The sequence below is a fragment of the Eurosta solidaginis genome, chromosome 4 (assembly GCF_040869045.1).
Source record: "Eurosta solidaginis isolate ZX-2024a chromosome 4, ASM4086904v1, whole genome shotgun sequence".
Lineage (NCBI taxonomy): Eukaryota > Metazoa > Arthropoda > Insecta > Diptera > Tephritidae > Eurosta > Eurosta solidaginis.
The window spans coordinates 120,871,659-120,897,601 of NC_090322.1; the positions used below are offsets into that span (position 1 = coordinate 120,871,659).

The 25,943-nt window shown below is 36.5% G+C and overlaps 1 protein-coding gene across 2 annotated transcripts in view; it reads left to right on the plus strand.

Annotated features, from left to right (window-relative positions):
• l(1)G0289 (lethal (1) G0289) overlaps positions 1 to 25,943 on the plus strand; it is a 101,970-nt gene that overhangs the window by 44,908 nt on the left and 31,119 nt on the right. For both annotated transcript variants that reach the window (XM_067782685.1, XM_067782686.1), the window contains exons 2-3: positions 15,120 to 15,616; positions 15,679 to 15,801. In XM_067782685.1, coding sequence (XP_067638786.1) covers positions 15,120 to 15,616; positions 15,679 to 15,801 — 620 coding nt within the window. The remainder of the gene's footprint in view (positions 1 to 15,119; positions 15,617 to 15,678; positions 15,802 to 25,943) is intronic.

Sequence of the window (25,943 nt, forward strand, 5' to 3'; positions counted from 1 at the left end):
AAAATACTACACCAGTTTGCAAATGCAATGATGCTAGGCCATTTGCACAAAATCCTGAACTCCTTTTATGTCATAACGACAAGGCGGTCTAGGTAGTGACAGCTCGTTTTGAAAACTCGAAGGCTAGAAAAAGGGGAAGAATAGAAAAACCCGTTTTGTGATATAGTAGGAAATATAGTTTTTTTTATCAATGCACTAAATCTACAAACGAAACTGGATTTTTAAAAAATTTATGTTTTTTCATATCAATTGGAGTATGAGTAATTGAAGAGTACAAGAAAGGACGGATAATACCCTGCTATCCTATTTTTCCGTTACCCGGGCATTACCCAAATTATTCGAGCAGCCGGCTGCAATAAGATTATAGAAGTTAGCCGTGTTAGAGACTGTTGTTTTGGCGAGAACATGGAATCGTGTGACTGCTGCACTATATTGCGAACGCCTTACAGTCCCATCCAAGATTCACTCCTGAGCAGCGCGGAGGTGGGAACATCTGCGGGGCTAAAAATTACAGAACGATAGAATGCACACACGTATGAAACTTCCTAAACATCATTCATCATAGAATGGCCTACGGACGGTTGATCATTGATGTGCTAAAGGCTAAAACCAGGCAAGTTCAATCCGTCCTAAAATGGTTCAAGGTTTGCTGATGGCAAACCGCTTTACATTGTGTAATCTGAGACTATTGCTTGAAGACCCAGATGTGCGCTAGGATTGGCACCTGCCACATAAAACATAATACACATGAAAACAAAACAACTATCACGAGGTACTATAGATACATACATATATGGTTAATTATTGAAAAGCTTTGATTTGATGTCGGATCTAGGGTAGTTCTTTAATATATTGCATTTTACTACCGCTTGTAATGCACATACGAGCGCCACCACTGCCATTATAAAAAAATTGGCGCTTGGCGACTTTGGTCAGGGTTAACAAAAGTGTAACTGGCCCCAATGAAAGTATAGCCTCTAGGACGATACCTCATCCAATAGAGCCTAACAAATTTTTCCAACAACCAATCTTCCGATCCAATCATATCGACCAAGTTGCGTCGAGCGGAAGAAATGCTTTTGGAAGACGCCTCGGAACGGCAAAAAGCAGGAAAAAAATCTCCTGGCAAGGGAAAGCAAATTACCCAAATCGATTGAAAACAAACACAATTTAACAGCTCGAATAATTTGTTTTTATTTTCCAACTAGCAGACCCGACAGACATTGTTCTGCCCTAAATTTTGTCTATCTACATACATTTTAATAAGCTTTTTCCCATATATGTAATACTTCTATATCACTACTACTGAACTGTGCAGCCTGTCAAACATTACAGTACAGATATACAACGAGAGAAGGAGACAAAATCTCAAGGCTGTCGTTAAATTTTTGTAAAAAAGGGGCTTAAATATATGTATATTTCAACAAGCCGTCTTGCTTCTATCAATATTGTACGCTAGGTTATTTCGTTCTCCAAATGAAAAAGTAAGCTTTTGTTTTCCATTAGTATTATAAAATTTTTATTGTTTTAAGAACTCCGTAGAATAGCATTACCGATTTGTGCTGAGTGCGCAGATATACGTATGTAAAGCAGATCTGTAAAATGATTCAATCAATACAGTTATAAATCAAGATTGATTCATTTTACAAATATGATTGGGTGATTTCAAATATATAAGCCAAGTTTGAATGCGATTTCATTTTTTCCATTCAAAAATTCCCTTAGTGATTGCATGACTGTAAAAAAAAGCATTCAGCGTGATTGTGAATGCATCGAGAGCACTCCCACTCACGAGTGATTGCAAAATTTGTTGACTGCAATCACTTTTTCATTCACTTCCATTCAAATATCCGCTTTCAGGGTTGATACTTTCGTACTTTTGATGGCTAACATACCTGTGATTGGTTTGAAGGTGTCAAAATAGTTATAAATAACCGGGCTGCCATATTTCATTTAAAACATTTTGTTTGATTCTTAAAAGTTTTAATCGGGGAATTTTGCCCCAAATCAATGAAATTAAATTTTAAATGCTTCAGTTCTGATTGAAATAAATAAGAAACACGAATAAATGAGTTACAACATTCATAAAACATAATTGGAATAAAATATTATTGCCAAAAAAATAATTTCCAATCAGAAATCCAAAATGTGGTTCTCGCATTCAATAGCGACGGCAACTCTGACTCAATGTTTTGACATTTTATATTGTAAAACTGTATTTTGGTATTTTCTACGAAAATAAGCATAATTTTTTTAAAAGTTAAGTAGAAATCAATTGCCACATAAATAAGGAATATAATGAAGTGCTTCTTGTAGATTATAGTGCAGTGAAGGTGGAGAAAAATGCGTTTAAAAACCTGAAACGGTAGACGTCAAATAGTTGTGCACAGTGTTCCTCTTTATATCAAAAACACATAAAATGTGATTGTATTATTCAAAGGCCCGGCATTTCTTTATCTTCCCCAAATATATATTTTAAGACTGCGAGACTATTTCACTTGCAGATTTAAGCTTGCCTTTGCAATACATTTATTTCAGCATTTCTTGATATGGTTAACTATGCTAATCAGTGATTTAATATTTTGTAATTTTGGACCTCTGTCTATTTCACCATGCACAAGTAACTCGTTTATTAGATGTTAATGATATATTTATGAAGTAAAAGTCACATCTGGGACAGTCTTGAATACTGTTACTAGCAAATATCTATGTATCGAAATTCAACAACCTCTGTAAATCATGTTTCAATGTATATAAGTATAAGTCAAAAGTAAAAGTCATTATAAAAAAAAAACAACAAGCTACTCTGAAATTTAAAAAAAAACATTTTTCCGATTTACAAAGTCTTCGGCATTGTGTGCATAACTTAAAATAAACCAAGATTGGATAGTTACTTTCCACTAGATCTAGGGGTGTGATGTCTCTGTGCATTGACTAAGCTTCCCATTGCGTTTGGTACAAATGGCCTAAAGGCATCAGGACAGCGGCCGTCACCTCATAAGCGCTTTGACGCAATTGTTTTTGTAAAACGCTTAGGCAAGCGCATCGCAAAGGAATGTATTCTGCTGTGCTCAACTGCGATAATTTCGTGTAAAATGACTTTTGATATTACTTATATTTTTCGGTCGCCTGTACGAAAACAATGAAGCTTTGTTTGATTTATTTAATTGAAGGCATGTAGAAGTATTTTTAAATGCATTCAAGAAAACAATGCGATACGTTAATTTTGAAAGCTACCAAGTCCGACTGGGTTTGTTTACATGCCAGCGTCATTTCTGCTCGCTGATTGGATGTCGCTATTTTTTTAGAAAACAAAATGAAGACTAGACATCCACTGACAAAAATTTATTTCGTCTCACTTGAACTTAAAAATTGAAAATGGAATATACATATTAGTGAAATGTTTCAAATAAAGAAAATAATTTAAGATTATCACTCATTTATCTAATAGAATATAATAAATAATAGCCGTTATTTTTAAAGGGTTTTACAGAATTTTGTAATCGAAATTTAAGTAACTTACCGATAAGCTTGAAACTTGGAATATGGTTCAGAACTCGATGAAAATGCAATAATAAGACAAAAATTTCAGATAGGTGGCGCATGGATCGAATATTTAAAAAAATCGTATCTGTGCTCCGATTGGGCTAATATTTGGAATACATATTACATACATGAACAGAAAGCGACATATGAAAAAATCGCCGCCAGGTGGCGCACGGATCGAGATATTAAAAAACTGTTATTTTATGAATTTTCAAAGTTATTACAGTGTACTTTTTACTAGCTTCGTCGCCATTTTATTTTTAATTTTTGGATTTCAAAGTAGGTGTGGTCACGCTTCCATAAGAAGCTTTTGGCGATCCCTACATCGAGGGGATCAAAACCAAGGAGAAAAGGGGATTTTGTACAGATTATTATTATAAAAACGTTTTTTTTTTGTTTTCTTGGAGCCCCTGCAATAGTTTTGAAAATTTAGAAAGCTTTGGCTGCGAATGGTTTCGAAATTGGACACTTTTTTAATGAAAAAGACGATCTATATCGTTTTCAAGACTTTTAGAAAGTTTATTCATATAAAAAGATGAAATTCGCATGACACCAACGTAATTTTTTATTAATAGTTAATAGTGTAACTATATTACTATTAATTACGTTAGCTGGCTATAAGCTTTTTACTTTATATCTCATGTTTGTTGAAAATGCTACACTGTGTCTGGATGCGACGTTTTTTCTATTGTCATAAGCAAAAAAATATATAAAAATAAAAAAATTTCATTAAATGACATAAGTACAGTATTGGACTACCTACCCAATTGGAAACCTTATTGCTCATACAATATATATCGCCGTGTCTTTTCAAAGAATATGTTAGCAAGAAAATTTTGGATTTCGGCCAAATAAATAAGATAATAATAATAATTAGTTTTTCTCTCGCAAAGGAAGATGTAAATTTTTTGTATCCTATGCGTCAAGCGAAGAAAGGTCTATTTTACAATCAGATTTGGACACATTGCTCAATTGGGGCACCATCAACTATATGCCACTTAATCTTAAAAAATGCAAATTTATGTAGATTACTTCAGCCAGCTTCCTACACTCTTAACAATTAAAACCTTGAACAGGTATGTATACAGTTTTATAGACCTTGGGGTTGATATTGACTGTAAACTTAACTTCAACCTTCATATTACTACAACTGTTAATAAGGCTAGAGGTATTCTGGCGTTTGTAAGGCGATGGTATAAAGAATTCAACGACCCGTATGTTACTAAAGCCCTTTTTACAACATTAGTCAGGCCGATATTAGAATATGGTGCAATAATTTGGAACCCGAGCTACCAGGTTCATATTGATCGGCTATAATCAGTCCAAAAACAATTCTTACCTTTCTCCTTAGGGGATTTCCTTGCTAGTCGTAGGGAAATGCTTGGAATTGTATTTATGATTAAATTACTAAATGGTTCGGTGCCTAACTCATTCCTGTTGAGCGAAGTAAACAACTTTAATGTCCCTTGCCGGCCTTCAAGACATCTTAAACCTCTCTACCTAAAATATTTTAGATCAAATTTTGAACTAAATGAGCCCTTCCGCTGTTTGTGTCAGAATTACATCTCCCACTCTAGCACATTTGATGTTTTCAACTCGCTTTTTTGTATTAAAAAATCTGTTCCTTTCTCTCTTAATAGTAACTAACTGTATTCATAACCACATTAAATTCATTTTCTACTAATTCTATCCATTATATGTCTGTATATTTATTACTAATACGGCATTTATTTTACTTAGCTGGTGAGGATTCTTCTATAGCTGAGCAGTTTTAGATTTCGACGGAACAGGATTAGCCTGGCAGTGCGGTGTCACAACCTCTATAAAAAAATATATAAAAAAAAACTCTACGCTCTGAACACTTTTTTTTTTAAAAAAAATTTTTCTAAATGCTCCATTTACTTAATCGGATCATTTAAAAAGAAGTAATAAAAACTTGAATTCTTTAAGTCCTTTAATTGGTGGTGCTAAAACGTACAATAAGAATCATAATTTTCTACTTTGGTTTATATTATGAAAACAACTTCTTAGTACTGAGAATAAGTACGTATATTTTTCTGAAAAAAATGTTTTGGAAATGGTTAAGCAGAATTAATGTGTACGGTGGGGCCGTCAGTATGCATAAAAAAAATTGTAAAAAGTAGCACTGCGGAAGTGCTTAGACTTCAATTGTTCAATTTAAGAATGAAGTTTATGAAACAAACTTATAAAACCCTACCCCACTCTTGGCAGTGGACATGTTTGTGTTCTTTTCTGGAATAAATATTGCATGATTTTTGCAGTTCTCCCGAAAGTTTGCGTCGTCATTTAATAAAATATTGTCCGAAAAGGCATCATTTTGTACAAATTCAGTGATCGTTACGTTATTAAATAGTAACAATAAGAAAGAAAGGAAATCCCCATTAGATAGGATTGCAGAAACTTTGCCATACATGCGCTAATTTCCTACTGGTGCGCTTGGTGTGTAAAATTATTTGAATACATTTTTTATTTTTATTTGACAATTGCCTAAACATGAATGCTAACGATGTCAATTCAGAGACTTTGCCTTTATTACAAATTCTAGCGTTTTCGGGACTCCAAATTTCTTAAGAAACATGAAGTGCCGTCAGAAAACCGCTTTTTAAAGCTTACCTAATTCAATATTAATTTGATTACAATTATTTGATTATTTGAATTTTGATTAACATGCGCGCATACATATACATACGAATATATACAAACCTATAGTAGTAGTACCTAGTTGAATGTAGGAATACTTTTTGAAGTTTTTGAATGTTGCTTAGTATTAAAAGCAGAACATACACATAAGTAGGATGTTATGAAATTTCTTTGACCACAGTAGATTAAAGGTTCTCAAGAAATTATGGTCTTATTATACAATGTATATTATTTTTTCAAAATATGTGATTGTTAGTTTGAATTGAAAATGTTATGCAACGAAGTTTGAAACCTTTTTATTTCTGAATTAATTTTAAGCCTTATAATTTGATGCATAAAAAGTTATCCTGAATAATATTGTGCACTTTCGTAGGTTAGGTTTTTCAAATCTAAAGAATATCTAATCCCGGTATTAATTGCAATACAAGATCCCGAAATTCCCGGGGTTCCGAAATTACAAAATATTGACATCCCTAATATAAGGTGAAGTTTTAGATTTTGTTGGCATATTCATTAACCCTTTTGTTGGCATATGTTGCCATTATTCGGAAACTAAAAAAAAATTCTAAAACTTAGTTTTGGATACCACAGAAACTTGTACGGTGAGTACGTATATATATATTTTTACTAAAAAACACAAAAAACATTAAAAGTGCAAGAAACTTTTTTTTATGAAAAAAAGCAAAAACAAAACTACGTAAATAAAGAATACCAAGATCAGTAAGATCCATGGTTCTTAGCAAGCAGGTACAGTTTAGAAATTTTGCAGTAAAGAAAATAGTTTACACCCACTTAAAGAGATTGCTCGATATCACGCCGATTTTCACAGATTTTTATATAAATGTGCCATATGTTGTTGTATGGTGCGCAAGTGATGTGAAATTTTGGATATATCCATTTTACTTTATTCTACCCAAGATAATAAGGTTATTGGTTTCATCTGTCACTCTGCATCATAATGGCATAAACTTATCGAGATAAAATGTATCAAAATGATCACGGAGAAAAAAGAAATTGATTGAAACCAATGATGCAAACTTTACAGTTGGGTAGAAAACTTACTGTAGACAACTTTTTCTTTTCCAATTTTTACCATGAGAAGGTAAGTAATAATTTTTCTAAATTAAAAAATGCTTCTGCTTACTGAAAGAGTCTATAGCATTTGTGAAAGCAACATTTTATTCAACCGTTATTTTGCAAAATTAAGGTTCAAATAAAAAATGTATGATTTTTATGTATAGAGCGGGGTGTCTGGGGTGCAGAGCTGTAAAATCTTACGTTTGCGATTTGTGTTATTTGGGTGGTTTTGCACTTTGTCAATGACAATTTCCAAAAAAAAAATTGGAAAGCATTTATTTTCCATTTAGCTTTATTTTTTTAAAGCTGTGAGAGCGAATTCAAAGGCTCCTTCGAAAAAAGCGAGCAAAATTTGTTAAAAAACCTAACAAAATGAATCACCAAATATGCTCCGAAGGTTAATTCAATATGCCCAAGTAAAAAAATCACTATATCAGCTACTCCAAAAAAAAATTAATATGAAAGACAGGAATGTTCAACTTACCGGAATGATACTTTTTTTCAATATAACTCGACATTTTTAAAATTGTCATGCTTAATGCTCTTGAGCAAGTTGTTTTAACTCTTCTCACGCTAATTATCTTCATAACAACTTTTTCAACCAATTTTTAAAACTAAGCTTTCATAAAATGGAAATTAACATTTTTTCGTACTATTTTAGGTACTATTTACGCATTTTTGTAGCAAGTGATTGGTATTGAATGCATGACTTCACACACCAAAAATGTGAAATCACCTGAGTGCACTCATTGATTTCAGTACATTTATTTCTGCAGTCTGATTTAACATTCTTTTCAATTGCATGCGGAAATCCTTATTTCTCTGCATGATTGTAGAATTAAAAAAATGAAAGCATAATTCTCGTATGAAGAAAGAAGTGTGAAATATGATTGTAGAAAAGCTCTAATTTCAAAAAGCAAATGATTTCATTCTTCATCAGCTCTGATGTAAAGGAGCCCTTAGTGACCAAAAAGCGACAAAAAAAGCAAATAATGCCCAACTGACAACTACGAATTTCTCATGCACAGAATTAACAGTTACAAAATATGCGTAGGCGCCACGAATGCATTAATTGAAAACAAATCTAGTTAGCGGTCGTAAGATTTTCAGCTGTTATAAGTAAATTTAATATGAACAAGTAAGGAAGGCTAAGTTCGGGTGTAACCGAACATTACATACTCAGTTGAGAGCTATGGAAACAAAATAAGGGAACATCACCATGTAGGAAAATGAACCTAGGATAATCCTGGAATGTGTTTGTATGAAATGTGTATCAAAAGGAAGGTATTAAAAAGTATTTAAAGAGGGAGTGGGCCATAGTTCTATAGGTGGACGCCATTTAGCGATATCGCCATAAAGGTGGACCAGGGCTGACTCTAGTATTTGTTTGTACAATATGGGTATCAAAAGAAAGTTGGTAATGAGTATTTAAAAGGAAGTGGCCTTAGTTCTATAGGTGGACCAGAGGTGACTCTAGAATGTGTTTTTACGATATGGGTATCAAATTAAAGGAATAAAGGGTTTTAAAAGGGAGTGGTGGTAGTTGTATATGTTAAGGCGTTTTCGAGATATCGACCAAAATGTGGACCAGGGTGACCCAGAACATCATCTGTCGGGTACCGCCAATTTATTTATATATGTAATACCACGAATAGTATTCCTGCCAAAATTCCAAGGGCTTTTGATTTCGCCCTGCAGAAATGTTTCATTTTCTTCTACTTAACATGGTAGGTTTCACACCCATTTTACAAAGTTTTTTTCCAAAGTTATATTTTACGTCAATAAACCAATCCAATTACCATGTTTCATCCCTTTTTTCGTATTTGGTATAGAATTATGGCATTTTTTCATTTTTCGTAATTTTCGATATCGAAAAAGTGGTCGTGGTCATAGTCGGATTTCGGCCATTTTTTATACCAATACAAAGTGAGTTCAGATCAGTACGTGAACTGAGTTTAGTAAAGATATATCGATTTTTGCTCAAGTTATCGTGTTAACGGCTGAGCGGAAAGACAGACGGTCGACTGTGTATAAAAACTGGGCGTGGCTTCAACCGATTTCGCCCTTTTTCACAGAAACAGTTATCGTCCTAGAATCTAAGCCCGTACCAAATTTCACAAGGATTGGTACATTTTTGTTCGACTTATGGCATTAAAAGTACCATAGACAAATGAAATGAAAAAGGGCGGAGCCACGCCCATTTTGATATTTTCTTTTTTTTGTATTTTGTTGCACCATATCATTACTGGAGTTAAATGTTGACATAATTTACTTATATACTGTAAAGATATTAAATTTTTTGTTAAAATTTGACTTTAAAAAAATTTTTTTTTAAAGTGGGCGCGGTCGTTCTCCGATTTTGCTAATTTCTATTAAGCATACATATAGTAATAGTAGTAATGGCCAAATTTCATTATGATATCTTCAACGACTGCCAAATTACAGCTTGCAAAACTTTTAAATTACCTTCTTTTAAAAGTGGGCGGTGCCACGCTCATTGTCCGAAATTTTACTAATTTTCTATTCTGAGTCATAAGTTCAACTCACCTACCAAATTTCATCGCTTTATCCGTCTTTGGTAATGAATTATCGCACTTTTGCGGTTTTTCGAAATTTTCGATATCGAAAAAGTGGGCGTGGTTATGTCCGATTTCGTTCATTTTAAATCGCGATCTGAGATGAGTACCCAGGAACCTACGTACCAAATTTCATCAAGATACCTCAAAATTTACTCAAGTTATCGTCTTAACGGACGGACGGACATGGCTCAATCAATTTTTTTTTTCGATACTGATGATTTTGATATATGGAAGTCTATATCTATCGCGATTCCTTTATACCTGTACAACCAACAGTTATCCAATCAAAGTTAATATACTCTGTGAGCTCTGCTCAACTGAGTATAAAAATGTCGAAGCGTTGTTTTTTGTGTAATAAAAAGAGAGACGAATTTAATAATACTAGCCGGACCCGTCCGCATGTTGCGCAACAAAATACAAAACACGCGTCCGCTAATTAAATTAGCGGTACCCGACAGATGATGCTCTGGGCCACCCTGGTCCACATTTTGGTCGATATCCCGAGAACGCCTTCACATATACAACTAAGGGCCACTCCCTTTTAAAACCCTCATTAATACCTTTAATTTGATACCCTTATCGTATAAACACATTATAGAGTCACCCCTGGTCCACCTTTATGGCGATATCTCAAAAAGACGTCGACCTATAGAACTAAGGCCCACTCCCTTTTAAAATACTCATTAACACCTTTCATTTGATATCCATATCGTACAAGCACATTCTAGAGTTACCCCTGGTCCACCTTTACGGCGATATCCCGAAATGGCGTCCACCTGGCCACGTCCTTTCAAAATACTCTTTAATACCTTCCATTTGAAACACATGTCATACAAACACATTCCAGGGTTACCCTAGGTTCATTTTGCTAAATGGTGATTTTCCCTTATTTTGTCTCCAAAGCTCTCAGCTGAGTATGTAATGTTCGGTTACACCCGAACTTAGCCTTCCTTACTTGGTTTTTTTTACTATTTATGTAAATAAAGTACTTTGTATGGCTGCAGCCCATGTTTAAATGATAAATACATCAAGACTTGTATTGTATTTGTTGGCCTTTTCATTGTTTAATCGACTAAACTGAGATTTTATAACAATTAGTTGGTTAAAGGGGATAGTGACCCGTTGTTACCCCTTTAATACTTTTTTTACACACGCTACTACAATTCACTAACACTAACAAAGCCCGCGCATGTGCAGAACATACATTTGCACAGTTTCAGCAAATAATGATAGACAGAAAATTTGCACATTAGGAAGATAGGAAGGTATTTGTATAGAAGTATTATATATATGCTTTTTCCGTCTAGTTCTGCCCTCCCCCCTCTTCACTTTTTCTTAATCCTTTTATTCACTCCTCCCTCCGTCCTTTTCGCTTCATTTATCTCTATCTTCGTCTCACTCTATCTCTTTTTCAGCCCCTTCTCCTTCCCTCTTTTCTCTTCTCTCAAGTTCTTCTCATTCTTCTTCATCCCTTATTGCGAGTCCCAGAGGGTGGTATGTATTTTGTTCCAGTCCAATTCCTAGTCCCAGTCCCACTCCGATTCTTAGTCCCAGTCCGTCTCTGATCTACTTCCCGGAAAAAAAGGAAGGCAAATTTATATACCAAATATCAGGCAAATCGAATATAGGATAGGATATATATTACGCTGAACCTGAAAATGTTGCGCTACACACTTACGACAGGCATACCTACCGCGGATATATTCTAACCCCCTAACCCGCTGATCATGATGATGAATGACATCTTAGAGGATCGCTCCAGTTGGAAGTGAAGCTATCAACCTAAGTAGTATTACTCATACATATTGTTTGAGCATATTGTTTTGTCGTAAAAAAAAAAACAAAAAAAGAAAAAAAAAAAAAACAAAAAAATTATACTAGCTGCAGAACTTAACCGCACTGGAACAATATACTATAAAAGTGTGCAATTTCTGGCATATGCTGATGACATTGATATCATCGGCCTAAACACCCGCGCTGTTAGTTCTGCTTACTCCAAGCTGGAAAAAGAAGCGGTAAAGATGGGTTTGATGGTGAATGAGGACAAAACGAAGTACCTGCTGTCATCGAGCAAAGAGTCAGCGCATATGCGCCTTGGCAACCACGCTACTGTTGGCAGCCATAATTTCGAAATAGTAAAAGACTTCGTTTATTTGGGAACCAGCATCAACACTAGCAACAACATCAGCACTGAAATCCAGCGAAGAATCAATCTTGCCAATAAATGCTACTTTGGACTAGGTAGGCAATTGAAAAGTAAAGTCCTCTCTCGGCGAACGAAAATCATACTCTACAAGTCACTTATCGTACCCGTCCTGCTATATGGGGCAGAAGCATGGACCATGACAACAGCAGATGAAGCGGCTTTGGGAGTGTTCGAGAGAAAAGTTCTTCGAAAGATTTATGGACCTCTACGCGTTGGCGATGGCGAGTACCGAAGAAGATTTAATGATGAGCTGTACGAGCTATACGCAGACATCAACATAGTCCAGCGAATTAAAACGCAGCGGCTGCGCTGGCTAAGCCATGTTATGCGAATGAAAGATGATGCTCCGGCCAAGAAAGTGTTTCTATCGGAACCCGCCTATAGAAGCAGAGGTAGAGGGCGGCCCCCACTCCGTTGGAAGGACCAGGTGGAAAACGATTTAAACTCCTTTGGTGTGACCAATTGGCGCCGGTTGGCGGAGCGAAGGAGCGACTGGCGCGCCTTGTTGGACGGCCATAACCGTTTAGACGGTTAAGCGCCAATTAAGTAAGTAAGTAAGTAAAACAATACGCACTGCCCCGCAAGGTATTCGTCGGATACATTTATATACCCGATAATTTGTGGGTGGGTATGTACATACATATATGCCTAGATAAGCGCTCGCGATATACCGTTACATCCTCCAAAGTTCTTGTATGTACAAAACAAACAGTGCATAGCCATAACGTAATCCAAAATAGTGGATATATTTATTTTGGATATAACAAAATTGGCTAGACTTAGGGATGCAACCATAAAGGATCGTTGCTAAATGAAAGCTTTTGGAAGCCAACCTATTAATCCAACGTTTTTTTACATATTGTCTGTGAAATTAGACAAATCGCCGTTTTCGATTCCATATTATTTTATATAATGTGTGTAGTAAAATATGCACATGTGTATATACTTACCGGAGAATATTGTGACGAATATTAGCATCACTAAGCTGCTACTAAATAAGTGCACAACAACAATGAAGCAGCCACTCTTATGTACAAGGCGGCGAAGAGATATCTCACACACACAAATATGTCGTCATCAGCCGAAGTAGTTACTTATACATACACACGCATATAGCTATGGTAGAGGCGTGGACTACAGATATACATCTATATAGCTGGTAACTAACCAAGCATGAGATACGACTGTTCGCGAAATTATTAGACCTTAGGAGAAATGGGTGACCGAGGAAACCGAGAGTATGAAAGCAGCGCAAGCTGAGTAATAACTAGTCAGTTTAATTTAAACACGCTATTAGTTGCAAAGTGAAGTATAATTGTGAAGCATAATTGTACCACTCCCAAAGTAGTCTAATAAAGACCATTTTGCAATACAGAATATTGGAGTTATTTATTCGACAGTTCAGCGATTCGAACGTTAGCAAAATGTTTCAAATAAGCGGAATTTCCCTAAATTCGTTACAATATGTTTATATCAACGCTCGTATACCATTCGCTCTATATGTTGAATTTACGGATATATTAGCCTCGATAAGCGCTTCGATTTACTATTGCATCCTAAAATGTACTTGTATGTAGAAATTATCACGTGCATGCAACAAACGAAAACAGAAGAATTTTTCTTTCAACAAAGCGGAAAAATAATAAAAAAAATAAAAAATAAAAAATAATCGAAAAAATCATGCTTCTTTTTTAATTTTTTTTATAATGGTAATCAATTAGTAATTTCTTTTTTCGGCAAACGATTGAAATAATCGTTGGCCATTAAAATAGGCATCTAATTAATTGCTTACTAATGCTAATTCAAATTTAACAGGTCTGATTTAGATACATATATGCGTGTGTATGTGTGAGTAATAACTTCTGCTCTTAGCTGATGATAACCTGATGTGTGATTGTTTCTGTTGTTGTTGTTGTTGTAGCGATTAGTTACTCCCCGAAGGCTTTGGGGAGTGTTATCGATGTGATGGTCCTTTGTCGGATACAGATCCGATACGCTCCGGTAACACAGCACCATTAAGGTTCTGGCCCGACCATCTCGGGAACGATTTATATGGCCACATTAAACCTTCAGGCCATCCCTCCCTCCCCACCCCCAAGTTCCATGAGGAGCTTGGGGTCGCCAGAGCCTCGTCTGTTAGTGAAACGGGATTCGCCGCTCGAAGGTGAGGTTGACAATTGGGTTGGAGAAGCTATATATTGCGCTACACAACCCCTTGATTGTTTCTCTTTCTTCTTCGTTTTTATCTTAGTTTTTTTAAACGGTTTTATTTAGCTTGACTCTGTGTAGTGTTGTTTACGAATTTTGTAATTGAAATTTAAGTAACTTCCTGATAAGCTACAAACTTGAAACTTGGAATATAGTTCAGAACATGATGACAATGCAATAAAAAGAAAAAAAACTCCGCTAGGGGCGCATGGATCGGGATATTCAAAAAATCGTATTTGTGGTCCGATTTGGCTCATATTTGGAACACATATCAATCTAGGGCGTTGATCAGAAAAATAAATAAAAGCGTTGGGCGCATGGAGTTTCTAAAAACGTGCGGCTTAGCATAACGTAATTAAGGTTCAGTTGGTCTTACTTATGCATATAAGAACATATTATTTATAAAGATATGAGCGGTTGACTATCAATAGAAATGTGATCAATAGAGTGTGTTTTCAGTAAAACCGTTTAACTAAATTTTTTTTTTATTTATTTATTTTTTTTTTTTTAATAATTTATATCGCATTAGGTACTGCAAATTGTATCTAATTAGTTACTTCTTGGCGATAGACGATGCAATTGTCTGAAAATTGATGGCAGTTTTATGTAATTTCATATGCGCTCTTTATTGCTGTATATATGTATGTCTGAGTATTGTAGTCAGCGCTCTTTGTTTCTGTTTACATGTGTGCGTAATTATTTGTTGCGTCATCAGCTTACATTGCTGTTGTGGGTGTGCAACATTTACCATCGACATAGTGTTGTATTTATGAAATTGCAATAATAGCCACATTATTCTTTGTTTTGACTTCCACTGAATGTATTTAATATTTTTATTTCAGGAGAATTATACAGCCTTTATCCGGAAAAGCAACCACTTTATAAACCGCCCATCTCTTTTGTAAGATTGCGTCAGAAACGCGAAACGCAAACAACTTATGCGAAAAATCAATATGAAAGTGTACCACAAAATGCCAATGCGACGGATAGTGACAATCAGAAATTGGCAGAAATGTCAACGAACATATCGTCGATAGTTCAATATACTGCAGCTGATAAACATCTTTTGGGCGTAAATGGTACTGGCCAAAGAAGAGACTTCGGCTTAAAATTGTCCCAGCCACGGATCACAATGGTTTCTGACCCAATACACCCGACGCTAGGCGATGCATCTGGAGTATCAGCGAAACAAATCGAAGCAAACGTGGGAAATGGCAGTTCGAGCAATGATCAATCAAGTGAAACGTTAGATGAGAAATTGATTGATAATATCGATGTGCCATCTAACGAAACATTCAAAGAAATCGGAAAACACAACTATTCCATCAATTCTACAAATGTGAGCAATTTCTTTTTTACAATGTATATTACAGTTCAATAAAATAATTATTTACCCAAAAGGATTATCATGCCTACTATAACAGTTCGATATATATTGATCATACTGAAGCCGATCGTGTTTGGAGTCGTGTTAAAAATATAACATTCAATGCTATGTTATCGCAATCTCATCGCCGTGCTATGGTAATTATTTCTAATGTTATTTGTTTGAATAAATTTTTTAATTGGGATTTGTATTTTTATTTATTTTGTGGCCTTTTGTTTTCATTATTGTGGTGTTGTACTAAAGGTCAAATTCGGGTTTAAGCCATATTGGCCGTATATGAAGTGAGACCGAACTTATTAGAATACCCATTAGAGAACTTGAATTTATGATACCCCATTACTCTGGCAAATACTAGATGCACTTTTATACTCGTACAAGCAGTGCTCACTATGTGTTTTAAATTCGACTATCCTGGAATGCAAATAAGCATTTGAAAGACTTCGCTCAGGCCGGCCCATACATCTTGACTGGGTTCCCGGCCAAAAAGAGATAGAACGCATCGAAAAGGCCCTGAGTTTGCAAAGGAGGGTACAGCACTTGAATTGGCGGTAGGCATCCAAATCCGCTTGGAAGGATCAAGGAGACAGGAGTTGCATATGATCCATCAAACGGGAAAATCGAGGAAAGAGGTGTGGGGCTGTAAAATTTCTAAGAACATGTGCAAATTTTACGATGTTACACTTACAAAGTTCCTCATATCATAAGAAGACTTAAGGCTCATGATGGGCATACTAACTGGTCACTGCCTTCTTGCGGCACGTGCTTAAAAATTAGGCCTCGTCAGTAACAGTCGATGTAGAAAGTTAGGGTTGCAGGAAGAAACGGTAGAGCGTGTGTTGTGTTCATGTCCTGCGCTCGCTAGGTCAAGGCTCCAGCTACTAGGGGCGGCGAAGTTGCCAGATCTCGATGTAGCAATTCGGCTAGGTCCTAAAAAACGTTTAGTATTTGCCAAAAGCAATTTTATAACATAATTCCTGGCATCTAAATGAGTTTTTTTATGTGAGGTTCTTGACCGTCCAGTTCGACCTCTCTGTAGCACACTCCTTCCTTTAATTAAGTCTAAGAAGGAGATCATTTCTCTGGTGAACTTATCTTTTAAAATGTATTGGAGTTAAACCTGTAAAATTTTTATACATCTAGTAAAGTAACGTCGCTAAATTTCTATTAAATACAATAGCCGTGTTTCCTTTTACACGCGTATACGTTTAGGTTTGCGCGTGAAAAAAACGCTTATCCTCGCTTAGATAATGCTTAGGAGACCCATCTAGCGGCAGTGGTTAAATAACTATCTACAGCACAGGGTGTACCGAAAAGCGGAGATACAAACCTCTGTTGTATGTCTGTGTATAACCTATAGCTGGATCAGTTGCGATGAATTGTGGACACGCACCATTTCAAGAGGTGATGCATAGAATTAGTGTAGAGGTGAAACATAGGCACATATTTCAGTTACATCTGAGTATAATGCGTATTGAAATTTAGTAGTACTAATTTTATGGGCAGCAATTTCAGAGGTGTATTTAAAGTTTGATTAGCAGTCCATATAAAGTTTAAGCGTAAACGTCTATAGATGTAAAAAAACACAGCTAATAACTCTGCTGAGAAAGCTCGGGTTTCTTAAATGATTAATTGAAACAACGCGACAGCAGACATCAAAGCCTTTTTAGGCGGGAGTGGCATTCGAATTCGCACTCCTGCGATGATCGAATTGTTGACACACACTCGACCCAAGCCATGTCTTGTTGTTGTACATCTTCTCACTAATTGCCTTTTATTTATACTTTCATAAAGATAATGGTTTTTGTGTATTTGCTCATATGTACAACAACAAAACATGGCTATGTTTGTCAACAGTTGGTTCATCGCAGGAGACCGGGCTCAAATCCTATAATGTTCATACGGTCGGAATTTTGTTTTATGATCCGTGACCGAAATGAATTTTTCAAATCCAAACAGCTCTAAATGGTTGAATCGGATAAGTGCCTTATTTGTGCTATGGATATTTTACGTAAATATTAGATCCACAATTTGTTATCTATTTTATAAATAGTTGGGCAGTTTCATATTGATCGTTTGAGTGAAAATGGTTTTCTATACGTAATCGTATAACACCATAACTTTAGGAAGCAACTACGTTCACTGAAAGCTGGTCTAAATTACGAGGTTCTTAGGTTAGGTTAGGTTGAACTGGGTGGTCCGTGAGAACTTCACTACTAAATGAGTCCATAGCGTTTCCAGAAGTTTGCTCAACGACCAGACTCAAAAACTATCGAAACCAATGTTATAAAATAACTCCTTTTGGCAAATACTAGAAGTTCTCTTGGACCTATTGTACTTGCTGCTTTTCGATCTGACAGCTGTGCCACTCCTAATAGCTGTAATCTCCGCGTTACCTTCCTTTGGCTTATCTCCTACTTCCTGCCTCGCGGCCCTGGGATTGGGTCCTTTTTGCTTCTTGAAAGCAGGCTTGTCGCCTTCAGCCGAACGTTGCCTCTTAATTTGGCGCTCGAAGCTTCTTCCTTTTCGTACCGGTTGCAGTACGGAAGATTTCTCGCTGCAAACCTCTCCAAGTGCTCACTATCCAGCTCTGTTGGTCTCCGTTTGCATTCGTATGCTTTTACATCACGGAGCTCGATGACTTTACTACTTTCGCTCCCCGAGTCCGACGAATCGCTTTTGTCATCCTTGGCTTGCGACTCCGTTCTTCCTCTCTCATACTCCCTATTGAAATAAGATCTTGAGTCGTTCATCTTGGTTGTACGAACACCTGCCCGACATAGCGGGCGCAGCGGTCCAATATTAAATATGGGGAAGATAACCGTCCGCCACAGCAGCGCCTCTTACTGCGGTTAGGCCATCAATACTTCTCGAGGTGGGGTTTGGCAGTTTTTGGTCACCAACATCCCACCCAAAAGCCTAAACCGCTCAGCCACCTAGTTAGGTGCTATGGAGTTCGGCTATGCCCTCACACCATCGACAAGGTGCCTACCATTGTGAGGGGAGGTTCTTAAATAATCTATTATTTAACTAAGCAAGTTGACATTTACGCGCTCTTTTTACGGCCAAACTATAATTATAAGGTATAAACAATTATATGTACATAAATCGGCAAAATTTCTCAAAGAGAATTACAGCACATTAAAGTTAAAAATAGCGCTAAAATATCAATTTAAAAATTTTACCTATACATAAGCCAATACAGACGCTATACGTGTGATTATGTACTGATGATGTGTGTGTGTAAGACCCTTGTTGTATGCATAAAAAATAGTATTTTCTCAGTAAGAGTGTATACTTTTGTAGTAAACACAAATGCCCCACATATAACTTAAATTATCGGAGCACAGCCAAGATTTGTTGGAAATACATAGCCAGGAACAGCAAACATGATCAAATGACTAATTTTAATAACTACTAATAAACAACAAAGTAAGTGATAAAGATCTTAGGTTGTTGTTCCACTATTGCGATGTTTTATATGAAAATATTATGTCAAGAACTTTACTATTTTAAATAAATAAAAACATGGTTCGTATTAGCACACTCATTTGCAGCACATTTGTACATTTTTCGCTCAGGAACATGAGCTGAGTGCAATCGGAATATATTTTTAGCACGCAGCTCATATGTGTGCTGACTCGAGTTGTTGTTGTAGGGATAAGGTTACTCCCCGAAGGCTTTGATGGTCCTTTGCCGGATACAGATCCGGTACGCTCCGGTAACACAGCACCATTTTTTATTTTGACCCCCTAACCGCTGGGGGTGCTGACCCGAGTAAAGTACATTTACATGTGTGTGCTTTGTATATAAAATATTGTGACGAATATTATAATAATAATAATAATAATAATAATAATAATAATAATAATAATAATAATAATAATAATAATTTATTTATTTACGGTCTTTAAGACCTAGTTCAAGGTAAAAAATATATATATATATAAATAAATTGTATACTTTACATGCTTAATGACTTACAGTATAAAAATAATTTTGCTTTAAACTTATTAATATTTTCACAGTCTTTTATCGCATTTGGTAATTCATTGTACATTTTATAACCTATATATTCTAAAGTCTTCTTTGCGAACTCCGTTCTTACTCTAGGCAGTCTTATATTTCCGCTGCTTCTAGTTCCATAGTTATGTATTTCATGATTAAAAGTATTCTCCCGTTCAGATAATTCGGTGTTATTCCTAATTTCATATGATGTATAAATTTCAATGTGAAATAATATATCGACTGTTTTACACTGAGCCAGTTTAACATATTTAGCATTGTAGTTTTTGGTGTTCTAAGCGAACATTTTAAAATTAATCGCATTGCCTTGTTTTGTTGTATCTGCAGTTTTTTTATTTGTGTGTCATTTGCTAATAGCAGGATTGTTGGACAATAGATAAAGTGCGGTTCAATAATTGATCGATACACTAATATTTTGTGTCGTTGACTAATATATTTACAAGTTCTGTACATAAAACCAATTTTTTTGTAATTTTGTTTTCTAAATAACTTATGTGTTCTCCAAATCTAAGGTTTTTGTTGATCTAGACTCCTGGGTATTTGATCTTGTCTACTTGCTGAATTTCAACATTTCTTATCTTCAGAGTAATATTACTTAGGTTATTGGCACCCATAATGCTTTGATTTTTGCAAAATATCATACAATTTGGTTTTATCCACATTCACGTTCAACTTTCTATGGCATAGCCATTTGTAAAGGGAGTCTAAGTCTTCTTGCATTTTCGATACCGCAAAGCCCGCATTTCTTTCACTAATGGTTATCAATGCATCATCCGCAAATAGTCGAATATTGCAATATTTTAAGATTCTTTAATATCGTTAATATATATTGTAAACAATAGCGGTGCTAATACTGAACCTTGCGGTAGCCCAATATATACATCAGCAACCGGTGAAACTGCACTTCCAATTATCGTCTTCTGCTTTCTATTACTCAAATAGCTTCTGAACCATTCCAAGGCTTTTCCTCTTATCCCATTATTAAACATAACATTCAGCAGTTCCTCTCTATCCACAGTTTCAAAAGCACGTTTTAAATCTAAAAAGACTGAGATCACAACTTTCTTGTCAGTTATATCCTATTTCCATTCCGCAATAGCCATATTTAGTGCTGTTTCGCAAGAATGGCTCTTCCTAAACCCAGATTGTTCAGATATAATAATTTGGTATTTATCTAGATATGCCACTAATTGATTTTTAACCACCGTTTCCATAATTTTTTCATCTGCGGGTAGCGTATTAATTGGGCGCTGTTCCTCCGGCCTTACTGTATTTTTGACTTTACTATAGTTGATACTTTCCAGCAATTTGGAACAATGCTACTGTTTATTGATTCGTTTATTATATCTTTGTAGAAGTGAGCAATGTAAATCATGGCATCTTTAAATACCCCCTCCGACAAAAGCTTTTTTCCACCATATTTGTTTCAAAAAGATTTAGTAATGTTCATTATATCATCTAACTCTACGTCGGTGAATTGAAAAGTTTCAATTGCATTATTTACACTTGTTTCTGCCGCAATCGGAATTATTTCAATGCTATCATTAATTTCAGCTATTCTCTGTACAAAAATGTATTTAGGGCATTGGCTATATCGTATTCCTTCTCGAAGCATTCACCGTTAATTACTATTTTGCTAACGACCTTTTTGTCATCGGTGAACTCAGCAAGATCGTTTAAAGACTTCCACATCCGCTTCATGTCCGCTTCACGAAGTGATTCTAGCATTCCTAATGATACCAAGCAGCCACTCGTATGTACGTAAACAAAACAATCATCATACACACATACATACAAGGCAGCGGAGAGATACTCACAAACGCATGTCATCATCAGCCGAAGTAGTACTCACATATACACACGCATCTGGCTACAAACCACAAATATACATGTGTATGGCTGGTAACCAAGCATGATTTTCACGAAATTACTAGACCTTAGGAGAAATGGGTGAACGAGGAAACCGAGAGTATAAAAGCAGCGTCAGCTGAGGCATGACTAAGCAGTTTGATTTAAACACGCAATTAGTCGTGAAGTAAGAGTTATTGTGAAGTACACTCAAAGTAGTCTAATAAAGACCTTTTGCATTATTGAATATTGCAGTTGTTTATTCAACAGTTTGGCGATTCGAACGTTTGCAAAAGGTGCAAAATAAACGGAGTTTTCCCAAAATTCGTTACAATATTGTAACGAATTTACTGCGAATCCTCTTATTTGCAACCTTCTACTAACATTCGTATCGCTAAACTGTTGAATAAATAACTCCAATATTTAATAATGCAAAATGGCCTTTATTAAAGTACTTCACAATAACACTGATACTTCACAATCAATAGCTTGCTTAAATGAAACTGATTTTTGATGTCTCAGCCTGTGCCGCTTTTATACTCTTCGGTTTCCTCGTTCACTCATTTCTCCTAAGGTCTAGTAAATTCGTGAACCTGATGCTTGTTTATGAGCTACATACACGTATAATTGCAATTTGTATCCATAGGCGTGTGTATATGTAAGCGGCTGATGATGACATGCGCTCTCTCTGTTGCCCCGCATGTATGTGTGCAGACATAATGATCAATTTGTTTACGTACATACAAGTGTAGCAGCTTGCTTTATTGTTGTTGTGTCTTTATTTACTTAGTATCAGCTTAGTGATGCGAGTATCACTTAGTGTCACTAATATTCGTCACACTGCCCTCCACCTAAGTCTGATCGTCTCGATCAGACAAATCTCTCTATCTAATCGCTGCTAGCCTCTCCAAATGAACCACCCTTCTATTTCGTGGTTTCCCAATTGTTTGTATGCGGTAGATGACATCACTGATTCTCCTCACAACTCTGTACGGGCCTTCCCAACTGCACCGATATTTGGATGGAACACCTTTCCGCCGGTGAGGGTTGTATAGCAGTACCAAATCTCTCTCCAAGAAACCTTCCGAATTAAAGTTCTTGTAATGCCAGTGTTTCATCTTACTACTCATTACCCGTTCCCTCACACTCTGTTCTTTGGCCAATGAAGAACTACTTCGCAGAGCTTGATCTTGACGGATTGACTTTGTATCTTCAGTATCGTCTTGACGTTTCAAAACAGTAGTACGCGCTGGCTTGAAACCACCCTTGCATTTTTTCTGGAAAATTCTTTCAATCGATTTAGTGCGTCCATTAGGCCATTAGGTTTGTCAATGCCAGTGTTTTTCTGGCAGGTACCTTTGGTTTTGATTTGTTTGGCCCATTCGTTCCATCAACCCTTGCCCGATCTGCTGCCTTTGACTTTTGTGGTTTTTGTCGAAACTCTTTCACCAACACTCGATTACTGCTGAACCCTTTCTCCAAACTGAAGTTAAGTGGCACATCCTGATTCTTATAACGCATCACCCTTCTCTGCATATTGATCTTGATGTCATGGTCAACCAAGAAATCCACTCACAATATGATTTCATCAACGATCTCTGCCACAACGAACTTGTGTAGAACCATGACCTCCCGAATTAAGACTTCATATACCACTGCTCCCTGGACTTGGTTATACTCGCCTGTGACCGTATGCAACCTTGCTCCAGGTAACGATTTTACTCTCCTCTTGACCAAGTCAGATCGGATTAAGGAATGAGATGCGCCCGTATCTACGGTCAGTACACGGTCTTTGCCATCGACATTCCCTCTGACAGTAAGACTGCTTGATTTCCTTCCAATTTGCGACACAGATATCACAGGACATTCAATAGCTGGAGCAAGTTTTCGATCTTTACATCTGACTCGCTATTGCTTATCTCCTCCAGCTTTGCGTTTACGGCCACCCAAGTTAGAACTACCAGAACCGGTGCTGCAATTACGAGCAGTGTGACCTGGGTTACCGCACTTCAAACATTTGATTGTACAATTATTCTTCTGTTGCGTTCCTTTTAAAGATTCTAAAATTGCGTCTACCCACTCTGGCCTTTCTACCTCCACACGGCGTGCTTTGAAAACTGGCTTACATAGAAGCGACGCTGTTTCCTGAATCAGAGCATGTGATACCGTTTTTGCGAATGTTGGCTTTGGGTTTGCGTATGTAGCTCGCTTTGTTTCGACGTCCCGTATGCCGTTTATAAAGCTCTGAATCTTTACCCTTTCAGTGTATTGCACGGGTGCGTCCGCATTCGCTAAATGTGCTAGCCTTTCAACATCCAACGCAAACTCTTGCAATGTTTCACCAGGCCTCTGGAAGCGGTTCAGCAATTCCATTTGGTATATCTGTCTCCTATGCTCAGTTCCGTATCGTCTCTCTAGAGCGCTCATCAATGTTTCATAATTGTTCCGTCTGTAAGATTTCAGCTGCAGGACCTTTCAATGCCACGAACAGTGCAGCAACTTTATCTTCAGCATTCCAGTTGTTCAGCTGACGTCTTCTCAAACTGAAGCTTGAATACCTGGAAAGGAACAGAACCGTCAAAAGATGGAGTTTTTACCTTCGGATTGCTCGCTGGAAAGGTGGGCGATTTAGTTGTAACTCCTGTATACGACCTCTCAAAGTATCCACCTCGGCTTCGAGTTTTCCTCAAACTGCGTTATTTTCTCGTCCTAAAGCGCTTCGAGTTTTGATGATATACGCGCCTCCTGTGTTTCGAGTTGTACTGTTATGCGTGCCTCTTGTTCTTTCAGTTGTGTTTCCATTTTTGATGTAATCTGTGTCGACATTTCGAAATACGCGTTTCTTGTGCTTCGATCTTTGATGTTATTCGTGTCTCTTGGGATTCCATCTTGGATGTTATACGGTTCCCCTGCGATTCCATTTATGTCTTCTGCTCAGCCAGTTGAGATGATACTGTCGATGTTTGAGCAGATATTGCAGCTAAAATCACGTTCAAGTCTGTGCTCGTAACTGTCTGCGATGTTTAATTTTTCTCTTCAATTTTTGTTGTCTCCTCGCCATCAAGAGGAAAGGCATACTCTTCCACGTTAATTCCCTCTAATTCCATTGCCTCTCCGAGTCGTGCTTGAAGTTCGATTTTAATGCCGCTTGTATTCAATCCACGGCTCTCCAACTCATTCTTCAGCTGCTGGATCTTCAATTCACTCCACTTTGCCATGTCCAAGTTGTATTCGAAGTCTTCGGAATTTATTCAACAATTCCTCTTCTGACACCAATTGTAACGAATTTACTGCAAATCCTCTTATTTGCAACTTTCTACTAACGTTCGTATCGCTAAACTGTTGAATAAATAACTCCAATATTTAATAATGCAAAATGGCCTTTATTAAAGTACTTCACAATAACACTGATACTTCACAACCAATAGCTTGCTTAAATGAAACTGATTTTTGATGCCTCAGCCTGTGCCTCTTTTATACTCTTCGGTTTCCTCGTTCACTCATTTCTCCTAAGGTCTAGTAATTTCGTAAACCTGATGCTTGTTTACGAGCTATATACACGTATAATTGCAATTTGTATCCATATGCGTGTGTATATGTGAGCGGCTAATGATGAAAAGCGCTTGTGAGTATCTCTCTCTGTTGCCCCGCATGTATGTGTGCAGACATAATAATTAATTTGTTTACGTACATACAAGTGTAGCAGCTTGCTTTATTGTTGTTGTGTCTTTATTTACTTAGTATCATATTAGTGATGGGAGTATCACTTAGTGTCACTAATATTCGTCACAATATTTATACGCATACACTTGTGCTGAGTACTTAAAAAAATATGAGCCGTGTCAGCAATTTTTTCTAAGGATCATGCACACTCAGTTTTTACCGCTTTTCGGAATCAAAAACAAATATCAAATGCTCTTTCAATATTCGTCTGAAAAAAATCCATTTGTAAAATGCCATTGGTTATATGTACATACATATGTACATATGAATTTTTGTAAATTGTTTGGATGTAAGACTCCAGATAGAAGAAGGGGAACAGCCTGAAATTTTCGAGTGGGCCGCTTAATCATATATTATCAGGCCATCATGAGTTCAGATTCGTTTCCCATTGAATTATTTGCAGTGGTGGTATTATCGTTGGATGCAGGAGCAAAAACCTCAAATCTCTACGGCTATTAAGGTTAGATGCCCCTTTCTTTGACGACTTAGATTTCCTCCAATTTACCACTTTTGCTGGGAATGGCCTCCTACAGGTAATTTGGTCTATTAGAAAGAAACACTCTTGTTTCCTTCTGATGAGTACGGCTGAACCGGCGGCTAGGATAGACGATTTTTCTTCGATGCAATCCTGAAGGGATAGAATTAATGCTTATGCAACTAATCGGTTTAAACGACTCCTATATAC